Below are 21967 nucleotides of genomic sequence, written 5' to 3'. Positions count from 1 at the left end.
ATTAAACTGCTGGTAACTTCGTGCAGCTTCATGCCGTTCGATGTTCCACGTCTTCTTCTTCCCCCGCCCCCCTCGCCCACTCTATCTGTCATTCTCTCTCTCTCTCTCTCTCTCTCTCCCTCTCCCTCTCGGCCGGCCCTGCAGGCAATGCTTTCGCAGTAAATATCTTCTTGTATTTCCGCTAGTTTTCGTTCTTCTCCTAATTTAAGAGTATTTTTTCCTTTTTTTTTTTTTTTGACAATCTATTCCAAGTCAAGAGTATTTTTCTCTATAACCGTGTTATAAAACTATCAAAGAAGTATTCATTTTTTTTGCTCTCCATGAACCTTTGTCCTGTTGTGCTACACTTCAGACAGAACACTTCTGTCTTGATTGGTTTGATGTGGCCTGCCACGAATTTTTCTCCTGTGCCAACCTCTTCATCTCAGAGTAGTACCTGCATCCTACACTCTCAGTTATTTGTTCTATGTATTCCAGTCTCTGTCTTCCTCTACTTTTACCCTCACCATCTTCCCTGTTGCCTTAACACGTATCCTATCATCCCGTCCCTTCTTCTTATCAGTATCTTTGATATATTCCTTTCCTCTCCGATTTTACGCAGAACCTCCTAATTCTTTATCTTATCAGTCCACCGAATTTTCAGCATTCCTTTGTAGTACCACATCTCCAACGCTTAGGTTCTCTTCTGTTCCGGCTTTCCCATAGTCAATGATTCGCTACCATACAATGCTGTGCCCCAAACGTTCATTTTCAGAAATTTTGTCGTCAAATTAAGGCCTATGTGTGATGATAGTAGACTTTGCTTGACAGGAAATGTCCTCTTTGTATGTGTTAGTCTGCCTTTTATGTCCTCCTTGCTTCGTCCGTCATGGGTTACTTTTGTTCCAAGATCCTATTTCGTAATCACCAGTTTCGATATTAAGTTCCTCGCTGATCCCATTTCTGCTACTTTTCATTACTTTCGTCTTTCTTCGGTTTAGTCTCAATCCATATTCTGTACTCATTAGACTGTTCATTCCACTGAACAAATCCTCATAATCTGCACTGAGAATAACAGAGTCACCAGCTATGAAGATAGCCTTTCGCCCTGAACTTTAATCCCACTCTTGAACCATTCTTTCACTTCCGGCATAGCTTCTTCGATGTACAGACTGAGCAACAGAGGCGAAAAACTACATCCCTGCCTTACACACTTTTTAATTCGAGCACTTTGTTCTTTCTCTTTCAGGCTTATTGTTTCCTCTCGGTTCTTGCATATGTTGCATATTATCCGGCTTTCGCTAGAAATTACTCCCAATTCCTCGCCGATTGTCGTAAGTGCCTAAAATATTTTGCGTGTCTGAAAGTCTGTCGTTCGTATCACATTTTGACAGAGCTTTCATTTGATCGTTCCTGTATTTATCCTCTTTCCGTGCTCTTTTCCCACTTAAATTGCAGTTATTCTTCTCATTTAGCCATCATCTGCTTACTGAAGTGTCTATATCCTTGCTCCTTCTACTACGTATTATGCCTATTGCTTTTCCTAATGATTTTTCTATTACTTTGCCAACATAAATATTGAAAAATGTTAATGATAGTAACACTCTCGTCTAACCCCTCTATCAATACCCCTGTAAGCCGTTTCAAAGAGCAAAATGACTCAGTGATGATCACACCGAACTCTTACTCGGAATGACGTCGGTTCAAATCCTCATCTTGTCATCCAGATTTTTCCTTTCATAAATGTCTGCCGGCCGCGGTGGACGTGCGGTTCTAGGCGCTCCAGTGCGGAACCGCGCTGCTGCTACGGTCGCAGGTTCGAATCCTGCCTCGGGCATGGGTGTGTGTGATGTCCTTAGGTTAGTTAGGTTTAAGTAGTTTTAAGTTCTAGGGGACTGATTACCACAGCAGTTGAGTCTCACAGTGCTCAGAGCCATTTGAACCAACCTAAATGTCTCCATACAAATGCCATTCCGGTTTCGTTGAAAAGCGAACGCCGATTTCCTTCCCCATTCTTCACCACTGTGAGCTTGTGCTCCGTCTCTAACGAACTCATCGTCGGCGAGACGTTAAACCCTTCCTTCCTTCCTTACATCTTCTTTTCTCATCTGTTTCTCCAACTGTTTCTCCATCATTTTTGGTGACTGCTGTGTTTTAATACTATTCGTCGATACAGCTGGAATAAAAACTCAGACTGATGCATTCTATCCCTGTTTCATCCCAGTCATTGCACGCTGTTTTAAATGTCTCCAGGTTGCAAAGAAACACAGAATTTTACATGTCTCGTCAGTTACGTAATCCCAAACATTAGCGGCTACTTTAATAGCGACAGGATGTAACGCGGATACCAAAGTTACCGTTGCCTCCAGGTTTTCTGAGCACCGGCGACGAGGTGGTCCCTGGAAACGCGGGCCTCAAGGACCAGCAGGTGGCGCTGTCATGGGTCCAGCGCAACATCGCCAGCTTCGGCGGCGACCCACAGCTTCTGGCGCTGCAGGGGCAAAGCGCAGGCGGCGTGTCCGTGTCGCTGCATCTCGTGTCACCTCTGTCCGCAGGTGCGTGCCCCGAGTCCTTCATGCGTATCTAACACAAACTGTACACTTCGTTGAAGTCATATGAAACTCTTTCGTTGAAAAGATAGTTATCTACAAGTGTGAGCCAGAAGGCCCGAGAAAATGATGTCGAGTAACAGGGTTTAGGAAATCTCTACGTAGGCATAAAGCTGGAAGGAGTATATAGAGGGTCTATACAAGGGAGATGTACTTGAGGGTAATGTTATAGAAATGGAAGAGGATGTAGACGAAAATGAAATGGGTGATATGATACTGCGTGAAGAGTTTGATAGAGCACTGAAAGACCTAAGTCGAAACAAGGCCCCGGGAGTAGACAACATTCCATTAGAACTACTGACAGCCTCGGGAGAGCCAGTCCAGACAAAACTCTACCATCTGGTGAGCAAAATGTATGAGACAGGCGAAATACCCTCAGACTTCAAGAAGAATATAATAATTCCAATCCCAAAGAAAGCAGGTGTTGACAGATGTGAAAATTAAACTATCAGTTTCATAAGTCACGGCTGCAAAATACTAACGCGAATTCTTTACAGACGAATGGAAAAACTGGTAGAAGCTGACCTTGGGGAAGATCAGTTTGGATTCCGTAGAAATATGGGAACACATGAGGCAATACTGACCCTACGACTTATTTTAGAAGCTAGATTAAGAAAAGGCAAACTTACGTTTCTAGCATTTGTAGACTTAGAGAAAGCTTTTGACAATGTTGACTGGAATACTCTCTTTCAAATAGTGTAGGCGGCAGGGGTAAAATACAGGGAGCGAAAGGCTATTTACAATTTGTACAGAAACCAGATGGCAGTTATAAGAGTCGAGGGACATGAAAGGGAAGCAGTTGTTGGGAAGGGACTGAGACAGGGTTGTAGCCTTTCCCCAATGTTATTCAATCTGTATATTGACCAAGCAGTGAAGGAAAAAAAAGAAAAATTCGTGGCAGGTATTAAAATCCATGGAGAAGCAATAAAAACTTTAAGATTCGCCGATGACATTGTAATTCTGTCAGAGACAGCAAAGGACTTGGAAGAGCAGCTGAACGGTATGGACAGTGTCTTGAAAGGAGGATATAAGATGAACATCAACAAAAGAAAAACGAGGATAATGGATTGTAGCCGAATTAAGTCGGGTGATGCTGCGGGAATTAGATTAGGAAATGAGACACTTAAAGTAGTAAAGGAGTTTTGCTATTTAGGGAGCAAAATAACTGACGATGGTCGAAGTAGAGAGGATATAAAATGTAGACTGGCAATGGCAAGGAAAGCCTTTCTGAAGAAGAGAAATTTGTTAACATCGAGTATAGATTTAAGTGTTAGGAAGTCGTTTCTGAAAGTATTTCTATGGAGTGTAGCCACGTATGGAAGTGAAACATGGACGATAACTAGTTTGCACAAGAAGAGAATAGAAGCTTTCGAAATGTGGTGCTACAGAAGATGGCTGAAGATTAGATGGGTAGATCACATAACTAATGAGGAGGTTTTGAATAGGATTGGGGAGAAGAGGAGTTTGTGGCACAACTTGACTAGAAGAAGGGATCGGTTGGTAGGACATGTTCTGAGGCATCAAGGGATCACCAATTTAGTATTGGAGGGCAGAGTAGAGGGTAAAAATCGTAGAGGGAGACCAAGAGATGAATCACTAAGCAGATTCAGAGGGATGTAGGCTGCAGTACGTACTGGGAGATGAAGAAGCTTGCACATGATAGAGTAGCGTGGAGAGCTGCATCAAACCAGTCTGAGGACTTGAAACCACAACAACAACAACAACATACGTATCATAAAAATGAAGATGTGTGTGTATGTTCTGTCTCTCCCTCTAAACCACTGCACCGATTTCAGCCAAACTTGGTACACGTCGCTTACTATAATAATAGCACTCAGTCACTTGCAAAAAAATTTACACACAGTTTTAAACCTTTACGAAACTTCTCGCTGAAAACCCTCACAAAATGGGGAAAGAAGAGATTATCCCTTATTAGATTTTCACTGATGTGATTCTTCAGTTTCTCCCGGCGTATTTCTTGCTCGAACGTCCACGCGTGTACTGCTGGTGCATAGTGTCCAATGGCCCGTTGGACACTATGGACCGGCAGTACACCCGTAGACTGTTCGAGCTAGATTTTCACTGTTCATGCAGTAACACAGCCGTATCATGCAAAACGTTTTAATTTATTCATCCTTACTACTATACGTATTCGTGACACATTTGCAGACAGTATTCGCGTATAGCACTGAATATATCTGCAAAATTATATCACTGCAAGACAAGTAGTTCAGGGGATGTGATGTCATAAACACTGATACGCGTGGAAAACTGCCGCATCGTACATCATGTTTTAATTTGTTACTTCTATGCTACTACTTCTACTCGTGACACATATTACAGACGGTACCCACATGTGCCGCTGAGCACACCTACAAAATTATACCAATTCACAAGCTTAGTTCAGGAGATATTACATCGAAAACACTGAGATGCGTGAAAAAATTCTGCACCATGTATGACGTTTGCTTCTCTGCTACTACCTCTATTCGCAACAAATTTCGCAGACAGTATTCACGTATATCAATGGGTATACGTGGAAAATTATATCATTGTACGACTCATAGTTCAGAAGATATGACGTCAGAAAGATTGAGCTGCGTCAAAACGAATCTGCAGGGGGAAATTCGCTACGAATACGGGTGAAATATTTGTACAAATATGAGCGAATTGTGATAAATACGCGTGAAACATGTATGACAAGTGCGTACGCGGACAAAGCCGTGAGTAAAAAGCTCCTCCTTAGCCCCTGCATCGATTTTAACCGAACGTGGTACACATGTCTCTCACTATCTGGAAAGAAATAGTGCGGGTAAGAACCAGCGGCCTTCTATTTCGTTGGGGATGAAAATGTGGAGAGAGAAGGAGAAGAGTAGTTGGAGATAAAGAGAGAGGTTAGCAGGAGATGAACACAGATTTGGAGGGGGAGGAAGAGAATGAACAGAGAAAGGGGAAGGGAGAAACGGACAGAAAAAAGGGGGGAAGATGGACGCGAGAGGGAGAAGAAGGAGACGGAAAGGGAGAGAGGAAGGCGGTCAGAGAGACGGGGCACGAAAAGATGGAGAGTGAGAGAGGGGGAGGGAGCTGATGGACTAATAGAAGATTGGAACAAATGCGCCTCGTACTCAACAAGTTGTAGCAATAATCTCACCGGACAAAATATTAGTCACTGCCTTAAAAGTGCAAACTAGTCGACTTTGGAACACTGGTGTAACATTCTTTTAAAAAAAACTTTATGTTGAATGAATGTCTGAACTGTTGAATGGATACAAAACTCGAATTATCGTGTAGCATGTTGTAAGTGCAAGTGGTGTGCATACTCTGTGTTATTGTCAGCAAAACTTTACACATGTTGATTGGGCAATGCAACTTCCAATACCAATAAAGAAATACAGTCACTGTAAAATACATTCAGCCCCTTAGGCACTGAATCATCTGGCCCTGTGCAAAATTGATAACTTTGGTCCCTGTGGACATAACAAATAAATTAAATTGTCTTACCTCTAAAGTAGCAACGGTGGAACGCGATGTTTGTAATTAAACTTTCGCTACTTGAAAGGGCCCTTTGAAAAACGAATGATCGTATGACAATGAAACGTTCCGGAAACATTTGTAAGGGCACGCGAAAGAGAAATAAACCATTAAAACAAACTCTTTTTAATTTGCGCGTGAGAGGGTAACATCTGTTAATTGCGCACCATTTCTTCCTTCCAGGTTACAAAAGTTGCTCAATGTGGCGACCATCTGCATCCAAGACAACCTGGAACCGCATTAAAGAGACCAAATGGTTCAAATGGCTCTGAGCACTATGGGACTCAACTGCTGAGGTCATTAGTCCCCTAGAACTTAGAACTAGTTAAACCTAACTAACCTAAAGACATCACACACATCCATGCCCGAGGCAGGATTCGAACCTGCGACCGTAGCGGTCTCGCGGTTCCAGACTGCAGCGCCAGAACCGCGCGGCCACTTCGGCCGGTTAAAGAGACCATTTCACAATTATTCGCAGCACTTTTCGAACCGTCGACCATGAAACGTTTACCTGTCTCGACACAGTTCGTGTACCGCTTGAGGATCGCAGAATGTGTCCAGCATTCTCAGCCAAAGCAACAGTATTTTCTTCAACAATTTGTGGCCCAATTGGTCGTCGGCCTCTGCCAGAAGCAATTCCCAAATCGTCAGTTAATTCGAACCTCTGAATCATGTTCTTCAACCAGAAAGGGAACTTCTGTGTATTCCTTTAATGCGTCATACTCGCGGAGAGCAGACAGCACCATTGCTGTTGTTTTGATAAAATAGCTTTACGAGTAAAGCCGTGCTCACCTTATCGGGACGCATGTCCACTGTCTGCAGCTGTAATGCACTCTGATGCTTCTGTTTAAGCTCTAAGTCACTGTACCAATAGAGACAACTAACGGCACGTCATGACACTAATACTATTAGCAACGAAAATCCTGCAGCGCACAGACTGCACATCATTCTTATACCGTTGGATACGAATACGGTAAAGAGTTTTCCGTCTATACTGGCTCAATTAGTGAAAGTTAAATTATAACCACCCTGCATTACGAGGAATTTTCCTCTACAGGATATTCTTCGTCTTAGCAAACGCATCTACTATTCCACTTAAAGTTTTCAACTTTAAGTGATGTACTTCATTATTTTTAGGAAATGGTCATTCCACATTTTTGTTTCCTATTATCAGTTTATCTTAGTCTGTCTGATCCAATAATAATTCAAGTTTAGCCACTCCAAGCAACAGCACTTCCGGTACAACGCTGAACTGTTGTGGTTTGGTTCTAATGCGTGATTCAGTTCCATTACACAAAATTGCAGCTACTACTCCCCTGCAAAATTTAATTGCGTTTCTACTAGCGTTTTGATCTTTATGTGCCTACTTATTACTCTACATACACTCAAAATTTCTGCCCCCTTCATGTTCACTTTACTGTTATTATTTTCATAAGTGATGACAGGCTCTAAAAAGGTTAAATTAGTAACTGTAAAATTATTTTCATTACGTTAATTTCAATCCCACTTCAGTGCTAGGATTTTTATCTATCACTTATTTCACTTCTGACAATATTTGTTATGTGATAAGCGCCGAGGTGCACTGCGGTTCGGAATCCATTTTAAACTGTAGGACGCCCTATAACTAGCTGGGTAAGTTAGTTCAGATTTCGGAGAAAGGTAACAGCATAGCACCCCCAACAGGACCATAACTACTAAACCACTGAGTTGTTCAAATCAGTCTTCTAATTGATTATGGCTTTATCCTTTAATTATTGTTCTTAGGGAGTTTTTCCTAATAAGTTTCACAGTTTTCTACTCTTGCCAGATATTTGCAAACTGCATAATTTTCATATTTTGTCGAGAACACGTAATGTTGATACTTGTTTCTTAATTCTATTTGTTCTCGGATTAACAAGATTTACACTACTTTCTTCAGACTTTTATAGGAAATTATGCCACATTCTGCACCTAGCGAATGTTTCATGCCTAATTTGAAGAGATGTACTGATCATATTTTCAAATTCGCTTAATACCTTTAGCATTTGCCACAGTATTTAAATAATTCTGTTTTTCCATTATTTAGATATCATTTCAGAAAATAAGTTTTCACTTGCTGCCAGAATACACAGGATAACATGTACCAGGTGGTTATAATGTAAGCGCAGCTACTCGCAGAGGTTCAGTGTGAGCAGTAATTATAGCATGGCAGCGAAACGTGGTAGATATTCTAATGTGTTAACAACGCGGAATCAATTTATGCTGGAAAAAATTAGTTCCAATTTTGGACGCTAGGTGCAAATGTGGTGCTGTGAATGCAAGAAATACGTATAGAAATGTTTCCATATGTAGTAGATTAGGAACAGAACATAGGAAGAAAAGGTCAAATAAGCGATTTTATTATTAACTGCCACTTCCACAATTTGTTCAATGTGAGCACCGGAGACGTTGACGAGATGCTGTGCAGCGCCAGATCTACATCTGGTGGTCAAAATTGCAACTATTTTTTTCCGGCATTAATCGGTTCCGCATTAAGGCATCAGCATATCTACCAATTTTCGCTGCCATGCGATAATTACAGCCCACGTTGGACTCCACGGGTATCTATACTGTAATTATAACCGCCCAGTATATCCCGTGTAATTTCTCTGCCTCGTGATGACTGGGTGTTGTGTGATGTCCTTAGGTTAGTTAGGTTTAAGCAGTTCTAAGTTATAGGGGACTGATGACCATAGATGGTAAGTCCCATAGTGCTCAGAGCCATTTGAACCATATCCCGTGTAAGGATTATGAACAATGCTCGAAAGCCGGTAATCATACACATTTAAATTTCAGTTTACTAGCGAAGCACTCAAGATGGGTAAACAATTGTTAGACATGTCACATAAGACACCTTCCAGGGCAAATGAACGTGATGTAGCCCAAACTTTTCCAGATTCCACTATGTGAATGTAACTTGGTTCATTCCACGTTTGGGTCAGGTCTCTTCTCGAGGCTCATCATCCAAAGCGCCAACTTCATTGGACGCCCAATGCCTCTGCAAGCTGCTCGCAACAACGCTTTCAGACTGGGGGCTGCCCTCGGCCTCGAAACGGATGACTCCCAGGAGCTGGTGGATTTCCTGCGGTCGGTCAGCCCATCAGACCTCCTGGTGGACAGCTCGCTCATCCTGACAGAGGAGGTGAGCAGTATACTATCTTAATCAAAGCTCTTTGAACCAAGAAGACACATTTATGTAGTTTGCTGACTCTCAAGCAACATTTGCCGCACAAAAATTTCCGGACGCTAACGTAAGGAACTTGGAAATCCCCGGGTTAGGTGGAAAGTTACATACCTGGCAGAAAAAGAGTGCTTTTTACGACAAACAGGCACACATTTTCCTACATTCTGTCCTTTTAGGCTACTGAACTTTCTCCGCCGCGATTCCACTAAGTGGATTGAATTCCTGAAGTGTTAAAATCTGCAAAATACGCATCTCTTTGTGACGTAAACGCTTTATTGGACTCAAATGTTTTCCACACACATATTTCCCTATGTGACAGAACATATGGGGATTCGCTGGACAGGAAAGTATATTATGGCTAATTTGTTCTGTCGATTACGAGGTGCCGGCCGCTGTGGCAGAGCGGTTCTAGGCGCTTCAGTCTGGAACCACGCTACCGCTACGGTCGCAGGTTCGAACCCTGCCTCAGGCATGGATGTGTGTGTTGTCCTTAGGTTAGTTAGGTTTAAGTACACTACTGGCCATTAAAATTACTACACCACGAAGATGACGTTCTACAGACGCGAAATTTAACCGACAGGAAGAAGATGCTGTGATATGCAAATGATTAGCTTTTCAGAGCATTCACACAAGATTGGCGCCGGTGGCGACACCTGCAACGTGCTGACATGAGGAAAGTTTCCAACCGATTTCTCATACACAAACAGCAGTTGACCGGCGTTGCCTGGTGAAGCGTTGTTGTGATGCCTCGTGTGAGGAGGAGAAATGCGTACCATCACGTTTCCGACTTTGATAAAGGTCGGATTGCAGCCTATCGCGATTGCGGTTTATACTATCGCGATATTGCTGCTCGCGTTGGTCGAGAACCAATGACTGTTAGCAGAATATGGAATCGGTGGATTCAGGAGGGTAATACGGAACGCCGTGCTGGATCCCAACGGCCTCGTATCACTAGCAATCGAGATGACAGGCATCCTCTTGGCTGTAATGGATCGTGCAGCCACGTCTCGATCCCTGAGTCAACAGATGGGGACGTTTGCAAGACAACAACCATCTGCACGAACAGTTCGACGACATTGTTGAGGCTTTCGTGGCCACTTGTTGACAAACTGCCTATTGGCTTCTGTCTCGGGTTCTTCGGCCGACGTTCATCTAATGATTTTTCTGACGTTTCGCCAGCACGAGTGGCTGGCATTGTCAAAGCTTCACCCTCCATTGCCGGTGGTGAACTGGAGCCGAGCTCGCGGGCGCAGACTATATGTACCTGGCGCGCCAACGTCCGAGGGCTTCTCCACGGTCATTTCCGGTGCGGTTCTCCTCTTGCTACCTGCGACGGTCATTCGCTGCAGTACGGGAAGCCAGGATCCGTTGACCTTAAGGCTTTCCTTTGTTCAAACTGTTCGCGTGTTTTTGTATTTCTACAGCTTCTCTGAACAAGCGCGTGTGATAGTGGTTCTCTACAGCCAGAACTTCCGTGTCGGCGAATTTTATTACGTGGTCGGTCTCATTCAGTGCGTGTTCTGCCACGGCCGATTTCTCCACCTGCCCCAGCCTGCAATGTCGCTTATGCTCCTTGATCCTGGTGTTAATGGACATGCACATGCGGAAAAGTTTATGTCGGGATGACTGGACGATCCATTAACACCAGGATCAAGGAGCATAAGCGACATTGCAGGTTGGGGCAGGTGGAGAAATCGGCCGTGGCAGAACACCCACTGAATGAGACCGACCACGTAATAAAATTCGCCGACACGGAAGTTCTGGCTGTAGAGAACCACTATCACACGCGCTTGTTCAGAGAAGCTGTAGAAATACAAAAACACGCGAACAGTTTGAACAAGAAAGAGGAAAGCCTTAAGGTCAACGGATCCTGGCTTCCCGTACTGCAGCGAACGACCGTCGCAGGTAGCAAGAGGAGAACCGCACCGGAAATGACCGCGGAGAAGCCCTCGGACGTTGGCGCGCCAGGTACATATAGTCTGCGCCCGCGAGCTCGGCTCCAGTTCACCACCGGCAATGGAGGGTGAAGCTTTGACAATGCCAGCCACTCGTGCTGGCGAAACGTCAGAAAAATCATTAGATGAACGTCGGCCGAAGAACCCGAGACAGAAGCCAATAGGCAGTTTGTCAGTTCGACGACGTTTGCAGTAGCATGGACTATCAGCTCGGACACTATGGCTGCGGTTACCTTTGACGCTGCATCACAGGGAGGAGCGCCTGCGATGGTGCACTCAGCGACGAACTTGGGTGCACGAACGGCAAAACGTCAGTTTTTTGGATGAATCCAAGTTCTGTTTACAGCATCATGATGGTCGCATCCGTGTTTGGCGTCATAGCGGTGAACGCACATTGGAAGTGTGTATTCGCATTGACGGCACTTTGAACAGTGGACGTTACATTTCAGATGTGTTATGACCCGTCGCTGTATCCTTCATTCGATCCCTGCGAAACCCTACATTTCAGCAGGATAATGCACGACCGCATGTTGCAGGTCCTGTACGGGCCTTTCTGGATACAGAAAATGTTCGATTGCTGCCCTGGCCAGCGCATTCTCCAGATCTCTCACCAATTGAAAACGTCTGGTCAATAGTGGCCGAGCAAATGGCTCGTCACAATACGCCAGTCACTACTCTTGATGAACTGTGGTATCGTGTTGAAACTGCATGGGCAGCTGTACCTGTAGACGCCATCCAAGCTCTGTTTGACTCAATGCCCAGGCGTATCAAGGCCAGTATTACGGCCAGAGGTGGTTGTTCTGGGTACTGATTTCGCAGGATCTATGCACCCAAATTGCGTGAAAATGTAATCACATGTCAGTTCTAGTATAATACAGGGTGATTCAAAAAGAATACCACAACTTTAAAAATGTGTATTTAATGAAAGAAACATAATATAACCTTCTGTTATACATCATTACAAAGAGTATTTAAAAAGGTTTTTTTTCACTCAAAAACAAGTTCAGAGGTGTTCAATATGGCCCCCTCCAGACACACGAGCAATATCAACCCGATACTCCAACTCGTTCCACACTCTCTGTAGCATATCAGGCGTAACAGTTTGGATAGCTGCTGTTATTTCTCGTTTCAAATCATCAATGGTGGCTGGGAGAGGTGGCCGAAACACCATATCCTTAACATACCCCCATAAGAAAAAATCGCAGGGGGTAAGATCAGGGCTTCTTGGAGGCCAGTGATGAAGTGCTCTGTCACGGGCTGCCTGGCGGCCGATCCATCGCCTCGGGTAGTTGACGGTCAGGTTTCATAACTAACCTTTTTCGTAGGACTCTCCATACAGTTGATTGTGGAATTTGCAGCTCTCTGCTAGCTCTGCGAGTCGAATTTCCTGGGTTGCGAACAAATGCTTGCTGGATGCGTGCTACATTTTCATCACTAGTTCTCGGCCGTCCAGAACTTTTCCCTTTGCACAAATACCCATTCTCTGTAAACTGTTTATACCAACGTTTAATACACCACCTATCAGGAGGTTTAACACCATACTTCGTTCGAAATGCACGCTGAACAACTGTCGTCGATTCACTTCTGCCGTACTCAATAACACAAAAAGCTTTCTGTTGAGCGGTCGCCATCTTAGCATCAACTGACGCTGACGCCTAGTCAACAGCGCCTCAAGCGAACAAATGTACAACTAAATGAAACTTTATAGCTCCCTTACTTCGCCGACAGATAGTGCTTAGCTCTGCCTTTTGTCGTTGCAGAGTTTTAAATTCCTAAAGTTGTGGTATTCTTTTTGAATCACCCTGTATATTTATCCAATGAATACCCGTTTATCACCTGCATTTCTTCTTGGTGTAGCAATTTTAATGGCGAGTAGTGTAGTTCTAAGTTCTAGGGGACTGATGACCTCAGATGTTAAGTCCCATAGTGCTCAGAGCCATATGAACCATTTGATTATGAGGTCATTAGGTTCTAATTGCAAGCGCAGTTTCCTTCTCGGCATTTACATGAAGTGATTTAATGAAATCACGAAAAACTAAATCTTCATGGCCTGACTGAGATTTGAACTGCTTTCCTCTCAAGAACGAGGCGTACGTCTTATCACTATCCATCTGTGGTTGCTGGATGTGATGAATGTTCCAAACATTTGTAATTCAAATCCATTTTTTCCCATTAATTCAGCTCTTTTATGGGCAGGTGTGTTTCCCTGACAAAGGTTAATTAAATGGTCTTTCGCAATTTAAATGTCTTTTCGTGTCTTTTATCATTTAGATAGTCACTATTCTGAATCTTTCTCTTCACATTGTGAGGGGCTACCAACAATGATCACTCTCACGTTACAATAAAGGACTTAATTTTTGTAGTAATAATAAGGTAGTTAAATATTCAACATTTGACCTTTAATGTTACACTATACCGAGACATACTGATGTATTGGCAGTTCGGAAGACTAATAAAGGACAATCTGAAATTTACAAAAAGGTAACACATTAATAAATTTGTTTGCAGTTCTGTATATTGACTTAATAAATGAGATATACCTGACTTTGTATATTTCTAGGTTCTTAAGTTGGGGATGAGCTATATACGAGGAGAGTAATGTTCTTGAGAGAAACAAATAGTCTTGAACGGTTATATCTTTAGTTAACTCTTCACACTCAGTAATGTTATGTATTATTGTGCTTCTTCGATATAATTTCCTCACTGCAACCTTCCGTGCAGACGTTGAAAAGGCTGTATGTTCACGGAAGCTCTGGGGCAAAGTTCTGAGCGCCGCTGCTTAAAAAAAAGGCGCCGCCCAATCAGAGTCGCTAGAACTGAGGTCATGTCCCTTCGGTGTCCTTCTGCTGGTGGCGTGTATGTGTGCCCTCCCTCCCCCCCCTCCTCCCCCTGCCCACCAACCTACCCATCGGAGACAGTAACAGATGGGAGAGCGAACTCTCCCAGCGGCGCACTGGCAGAAAGTTGGCGGGTGCCATCTTCCACGTAGTTATGAGAAAGCGCGGCGCGCCAATCTGGGGTCACGAAGATGTCGTTGATACCGCATTCCACGCACACCTCAAACTGCGTACCGTCGTTGCACATTGTGGATGCGGGCGATGACGAGAGAGAGTTCTGTGCCCTTAGTGCTGCCTATGGGGTTGGTTGTGAACTATGGCAGATGGCGCCAACCAATCCACACCTCGATATTCGTCTTATGAAACGCCGGGAACATCTGCCAAGCAACCGGAGGTAGGACGTCCATTCAACAGCACATGTGGGTGCAACATTGGCGCTGCTGAGAACGCAAGAGGGTGCACGGCTGATACAGACACGATGTCCGTGACTGACGTCGTAGCGATTGGCGATGGTCGCGGCGGCTGTGGCAGGATCCATATAACCATGGCAACAAAGTTGGTTTTGGTGTCACGAATGTGCACGACAGATGTCTTTAATGACAACACTGGACTCCCTATTATGAGAATTGCTGTAGACATGTACAAAACTTTTGCCTTCTTGCAAAACTTTGTTGTGAAGTGAGCGTCGGAAACAGAGTGGCGACGGTGAAAGAGCTGCAGAAGAGTTCAGTGGCGACGACCATGTAAGAGTGCTGGTAAACTGTCGTGAGCAGGCGTAGTGTGGTAGGTGCTCAGAAACGAGAAAAGCCGTTTTCCTTCTAGTGCGAAGCACAAGGTTTGGGCGCCTTAGCGTTGAAAATATGAACGACACGTTCCGATTCACAGTTAAACTGAGGAGAGAATGGTGCATTCGGATACGTTGGCTTCCATTTTGTTGTAAGAAGTGTTGAAATTCCAGCGAAGAAAACTGTGGGCCATTATCCGAAACAATTGTTTGTGGCTAACCCTCTAAGCAAAAGTCAGTAGCGAGTACTTTCATAATGCTAGCAGTAATCGAATGCATTGGAATGACAAAAGGATATTTTCTGTGTGCATCAACGATAATGAGTTATCTTGTGTTCCAGAAAGGATCAGCAAAATCAATATGAATACGTTGCCAAGACCGTCAGGTCGACGTTAGTTGAAAATTTCCTGCCGTGGCGCTGCCTGATTGTTCACCCTAGTGCGGCAGCAACAAGCTGTCATATCTTCTATTTGTTTATCCAGTCCGAGCTGCGTAGAGTGCTAGCACACTAGCTGTATAGTTCTGACGATCCCCCAATGTCCTCTAAGTGACAGTTTCAGCACATGTTGTTGCAAAGATTTCAGAAGCAGGAGTCAGTCATTCGTTCTTTGGGAGAATGCAATAAAATTACACCATTCTCAATAGAAAGACTGGGACCTATGGAATGGTACATTAGCTTATTTGTTTGAGTTGTAAATATTTGTCATGTATTGTTGTTTTTCTGACAAGTTCTAAATCCTGGACGACCTCCTCACTACGGATCAATTGGAATGAAAGTAAATCTAATCTAATCAAACTGTTGCATTGTGCACTAATGCTTCTGAGACTGATTTCGAATTATGAGGCCATTTGAACAATCGTACTATTCCATCTTGACCAGTAACCTTTGTGATCTGACAAGAATAAATTCTGAACCATCGAAATCTAGAATTTTAGAACATGTTTTTTGCTCGAGTATCGTGTCCTTTTTGGAAACCCAGAATCTACTCTGTAGGAATCAACATGGATTCCGGAAACAGCGATCGTGTGAGATCCACCTCGCTTTATTTGTTCATGAGACCCAGAAAATATTAGATACAGGCTCCCAGGTAGATGCTATTTTCCTTGACTTCCGGAAGGCGTTCGACACAGTTCCGCACTGTCGCCTTATAAACAAAGTAAGAGTCTACAGTTTATCACACTAGCTGTGTGGCCGGATTGAAGAGTTTTTATCATCCAGAACACAGCATGTTGTTATCAATGGAGAGACGTCTACAGACGTTAAAGTAACCTCTGGCGAGCCGCAGGGGAGTGTTATGGGACCATTGCTTTTCACAATATATATAAATGACATAGTAGATTGTGTCGGAAGTTCCATGCGGCTTTTCGCGGATGATGCTGTAGTATACAGAGAAGTTGCAGCATTAGAAAATTGTAGCGAAATGCGGGAAGATCTGCAGCGGATAGGCACTTGGTGCAGGGAGTGGCAACTGACCCTTAACATAGACAAATGTATTGCGAATACATAGAAAGAAGGATCCTTTATTGCATGATTATATGATAGCGGAACAAACACTGGTAGCAGTTACTTCTGTAAAATATCTGCGAGTATGCGTGCGGAACGATTTGAAGTGGAATGATCATATAAAATTAATTGTTGGTAAGCCGGGTACCAGGTTGAGATTCATTGGGAGAGTCCTTAGAAAATGTAGTCCATCAACAAAGGAGGTGGCTTACAAAATACTCGTTCGACCTATACTTGAGTATTGCTCATCAGTGTGGGATCCGTACCAGATCGGTTTGACGGAGGAGATAGAGACGATCCAAAGAAGAGCGGCGCGTTTCGTCACAGGGTTATTTGGTAACCGTGATAGCGTTACGGAGATGTTTAGCAAACTCAAGTGGCAGACTCTGCAAGAGAGGCGCTCTGCATCGCGGTGTAGCTTGCTCACCAGGTTTCGAGAGGGTGCGTTTCTGGATGAGGTATCGAATATATTGCTTCCACCTACTTATACCTCCCGAGGAGATCACGAATGTAAAATTAGAGAGATTCGAGCGCGCACGGAGGCTTTCAGACAGTCGTTCTTCCCGCGAACCATACGCGACTGGAACAGAAAAGGGAGGTAATGACAGTGGCACGTAAAGTGCCCTCCGCCACACACCGTTGGGTGGCTTGCGGAGTATAAATGCAGATGTAGATGTAGTTTCCCATAGGCAAGGGAGACAGAGCATCTCATTTCGTATGCTATGCTGTAGGACGATGAAGAAGTTCATGTTGGTATATATAATGAAGTAATGACCAACGTTGCAACTTCCGTGCTGCACAATCTTGTACACCTTTCGCCGGTCGAAGATGAGAAGTCAACGACTTATAATCAGACACAAGAAAAAAACTTCTGATGAAATTTCCTGACACCGTAAATTATGGCTAAGCTTCCATGACTTTGATCTTGTTCAACATCTTAGACACGAATGCTGCAGGGCCTTGTAAGATAAAACTGCCCATGTGGTGATGCGTCAGTTGCAAACACTACTGGTTTTAGCTGTTCGAAATACATACGAGTATGACATGGGTGACTAAGCAAAGAAGAAATTTCTGAAAACATTTTTCGCAATCTCCAATCCATTTAAAAGGAACAGTTTTACGCCAGAGGCGAAACATAGAAGTGACTGTTTGTGCTGCGTCCGGAATGAATTTAATGTAGAATTCAGTTAGCCAAGAACTGCTTGGAGTTCTCGTGCATTACTAGGATAAGATAATCTCCGTATGACTTCTAGATGCTTGGCCACGGAACAAGCGTAGTGTGCTCAATGACCAATCCCCAATATTCGATTTCGGTGTTGAAAAATGAACATTTCTGTAAATTACACTTTAGTCCTACCTGAGTCAAAGCTTTAAAAAGAGACTCCATATTTTTGAAATGCTGTCCCGGTGTTTGTCTAGTTGAAATGACGTTATCTACATAATTTCAACTGGAACATTCGACGTCACCTGTTCAAGAAAGTGTTGAAATAACGCAGGAGCAGAGGCACTGCCAAGGAAAGGCGCTGATACTGATACAACGTCGACGTCAGTGTTAACCACCATAACGTTTTTGTTTTGTTTCTCACCCAGGTGAAGCATCGACTAAAACAATTTTTGAAAAAAAAAATCGTCCGTTTGCTAGGTGATCCATAAGCTCTAAAACACGTGGAAGCAGGAAGGAATCAATCACTGTTTCAGCGTTAACTATAGCTTCAAATTCGGCACAAAGTCTGACGTTCATGTTCGCCTTTCTTTTGATCGCAAGGAAGATGCTTATTGACTTGCTGAAACGGGTTTCAAGACTCCTGTTTGTTCTACTCTGTTGAGTTCACAAACAACTTCATCGCAAATGGCATTTGGTACCAGACGTGACCGATAAAACTTACGTTTTGCGTTGTCCGTGATTGTAATGTGTGTGTGTGTGTGTGTGTGTGTGTGTGTGTGAAAATTCTTCGCATATCCCAGAGTGTCGTCGAACAAATGTACACACTTTTTACACAACTCACGAATATTGGCATGGGAAGTTGCGTGTCAGTAAACTGTACATTTTTCTGAACATGTAAACCAAATATGTCAAAAACATCCATGTCAAAAATATTGGGACTAGAACATGACTGAAGTACTATGAATGAGACTGATGTACTCATGCCTCTATATTTTACTTGCAAAGTGCATGTTCCAAGAACAGAAATAGTTTCGCCATTGTAGGCCTTGAGACTGAAATGTGGCAGGTCCATCTCTGTCCTTTCATATTTTAACCATTACAGGATCGCCTATCAGTATTGTGAGAGGTATGTTTAACAGTGATTGCATACTTAGAGTGGCTGATCAGCGGTTACGGATCCTTCTTACATTTGACCGTTACTTTCTTGGTCTGTTTCGCTGGTGTCATATGCAGACCGAAGCGCGTACCGTAATGTGTTTTCGGAGGGCGATGACCAGGCAAGCATTCACAGAAGGATGAATCGTCAACTGGGCGCCTCTTTCACTAAAAGTAGGCCTCATCCAAGGACAGAGAGTCAATCTTGTGCCTTAGAATAAATCTCCATCACCTTCAAAAGATTTACCCGTTTTGCGTCACACATTAGTCTTTCGTTGAACTTTGGCCTAAACAAGTCATTGTAATCTGTAATACTTGCATTTATACTTTAAATACAGTTTTGCTCTTCAATGATTTTCATTCTCATTAAAAAGAAATTTAATCACCTACTTCACAAATGACTTCATTTTCTGACCACTTCTTCGCTTGTGATAAGACAATGGCGAAAGCTAGAAAATGACAGTAAACTAACAGAGAGATAAACCTTTTCGTACGGATGTAGCTTCACCTACATGCAAAAGGGTAACACATCGAGTAATAAGCTAAGCAGAAGTGAAAATTAGCGCAGAGTCCGAAATAAGTTCAAATGAAACATGACGAAACTTGTACCTTACCATATTCAACGTAATCTTCATACTATACATGCCTTGTGCTTGCTAATTAACAATCAAATATGTAATCAATTTGATCGTTCAACAAGAGAGTTTCAGGAATGAAACATAACAATGCTGAAGGGAATTAAAGCAAATATTCTGATTGTCCATAAAATGTAAAAATGTTTTCTCTCTGGCCTTAAGAATGTGGTAATTACAACTGAATTAACTACATCTACGTTGAATTACTATGTAGGCCAGGAAGATAAATCTGTTGGAATTCTATGAAAAACAACATTTCTGTAGCAAAGTTTTATTTTGCACCAATGTCGATCACAACAGTTTACCCACGTTACTAAACCAATTTCCATATATTTCTTAATCAGTTGCTTCGGTTAACTTGTACTCAGCGCAAATACGAATTGAAACAGCACAAACAATAGTGCTTAAACAGCTCATGAAATCATAGCACGTAATATTTAAGAAGGTGCAAACATTTCCATACTCTTCCACTTCGTTTCAACTCAAGTGTCAAATTGATGCTACTTTACGTAGAGTGGCTCGAAAAAAAAAATTCATTGTAAGTACAGTGCACAGTTGTCAGTTATTGGTGTGCAAGGTGGACCGATGGATGTTGAAGTTAGCCAGTTTTGCACTGGTATTAATAAGGCTGCGAGGATGTGATTGAGACAGTTCTTGTCTCCTTGCTTCGTGAGGGGTAAGGGAACCGGCAATCTTTGGGCTGACTTGCAGGCAGACCTATGAAATGTATGTCGTACTGCAGCAATTACGTCTGTTTCTTGGTGGATGGGAATTGGGCAGCTTTTCAGTTTTCTACACATCAATCTGTCACGGGCGTTTTGCCATTTGATGCGGGGAGGCTGAATTTTACTCACTGTGGGTAGCCGCTGAACAGGAATGGAGACGAACATACCGAAAATGAGTCTCATGATGTACCATAGTAGGCCAGAAATCTACTCATTGTGGGAGTTATTCAGCCATACGACAGAGCATTATTGAGATGGCGAGGGCGAAAACACAAATTCTGAAGCGTGCTGAAACTGCTGCCCATGAAGTTCCATCCAATATTACCAGTAAGCTGTTATGACTTTAATGTTTTTCGTCCCTTTCCTGAAGATGATACCTCTACATTAAGTATCTGTCTAAGGTTATACTCAGATACTTGGAAGTGGGATTATGTGTTACTTCTGAACTTGACCATAGGCTGGTTCTTTCTCTTTCCATTACTGAGGCGGGACGTAGCTAGTTATGTCTTTAGAGGGGTAGGTTACAGGCACAATCTTATAATATAACCATCCATCCTCTAAAGGCCTTAGGACAGTGCGTCCTTCGTCTCAATGAAATCTTCTCTTTGCAATTCTAGATTAATGTCTATAGCGTAGATGAATTTCCGATGTACTGTTGCTGGAACGTCATGTGTGTACAAGATAAGGAGAACTGGACAAAGCACTGATTCTTATGGCAAGCCATTGTTGCATATGTAATCTGTTACGACATATTCTCTACGAATTTGAAAAAAAAAGTGCCACTAAATATATTTATTTATTTATCTATCGGGATAAACATCTTTCTATATGGTATGGTGCTAAATTTCAGGTAAAGATCTCACTTCCAAACGGTACCATAAGTAGACAATAGATCGTCGAATACAATGGTTTTTTTTTTGTTTTCCTATCTAATCTATTTTCGAGGGTCATACTCAAGCTGAGTGCCTCATCTCTGCAGTCTAGACCACATCAAAAGTCAGCAGTGGAACTAACATGAAACAACCATTTGCGGGCGCTATCGTTTTGATAATCGGTCTTTCTAGTAGCTCTTAAGTTTCACTTAATACGGCTGTGGGTTTGAAGATATACAAAATTTAACTGTTTTTTTAATTATCTGTTTTAAAGGTATCGATAATTTTAGATTTCATAAAAATGGGCACGTCGACTGAATATAAAATTTCGTCGAAGAAAGAAGCAAGCCGATTCTTGGTTGCTGAATCACTGTGCTTCAAATGTTCAGGGTGAATGTCGCTCAGGAACGTAGCTTCTCTATTTCTAAATGTGTCCATTGCTTATTATATCATTTCTAGGGAAAATGGGTATATGTATTGGTTATTTGGCTAGGTGTCTCATTTTATCTGTTGTAGTTCCGATTTAAATTGCAAAGCTGAATCTCATAATACACAAAACACGTTTCTTTTCATAGTGCCAACGGAGAAACAACGATTGGGTTTCATACTGTCGTCCTGCGACACACAGGCATGATAATCGAAAAACAAACTTTACTATTGATATTGTGACTGAAAGACAATGTTACAGGAAGACCGAAAGTCATTTATTGTAAGACCAGAATGTTATAACAAAGGAACCAACACGTTGCGTGGTGATCGACACCACTATATTCTGGGTGTCTGAAATCAGTCAATAAACTCGTACCACAGATGTCAATATTATTATACAAAACGTGACAAACCGCCATTACGATGGCAGATTAATTCAATCCACTGTCGTATCTTGCTTGTTTACTTCGTTATAGCTAAACACATATTCATTGTTTGAAGCTTAGTCCCAATCTATTAAGAAAATGCAATACATACTTTTCCCTCTTGTTACACCTCTCTCTCTCTTTTCCTTTTTTTCTTACA

General features: G+C 42.8%; 1 protein-coding gene across 1 annotated transcript in view; it reads left to right on the top strand.

The window, feature by feature from the left end:
* Positions 1 to 21967, top strand: part of LOC126252031 (cholinesterase-like) — a 72042-nt gene that overhangs the window by 10820 nt on the left and 39255 nt on the right. The window contains 2 exon segments of the mRNA XM_049952817.1: positions 2349 to 2534; positions 9080 to 9279. Coding sequence (XP_049808774.1) covers positions 2349 to 2534; positions 9080 to 9279 — 386 coding nt within the window.

This window comes from Schistocerca nitens, chromosome 4 (genome assembly GCF_023898315.1).
Source record: "Schistocerca nitens isolate TAMUIC-IGC-003100 chromosome 4, iqSchNite1.1, whole genome shotgun sequence".
Lineage (NCBI taxonomy): Eukaryota > Metazoa > Arthropoda > Insecta > Orthoptera > Acrididae > Schistocerca > Schistocerca nitens.
This window is presented reverse-complemented; position numbering and strand designations above follow the sequence as displayed.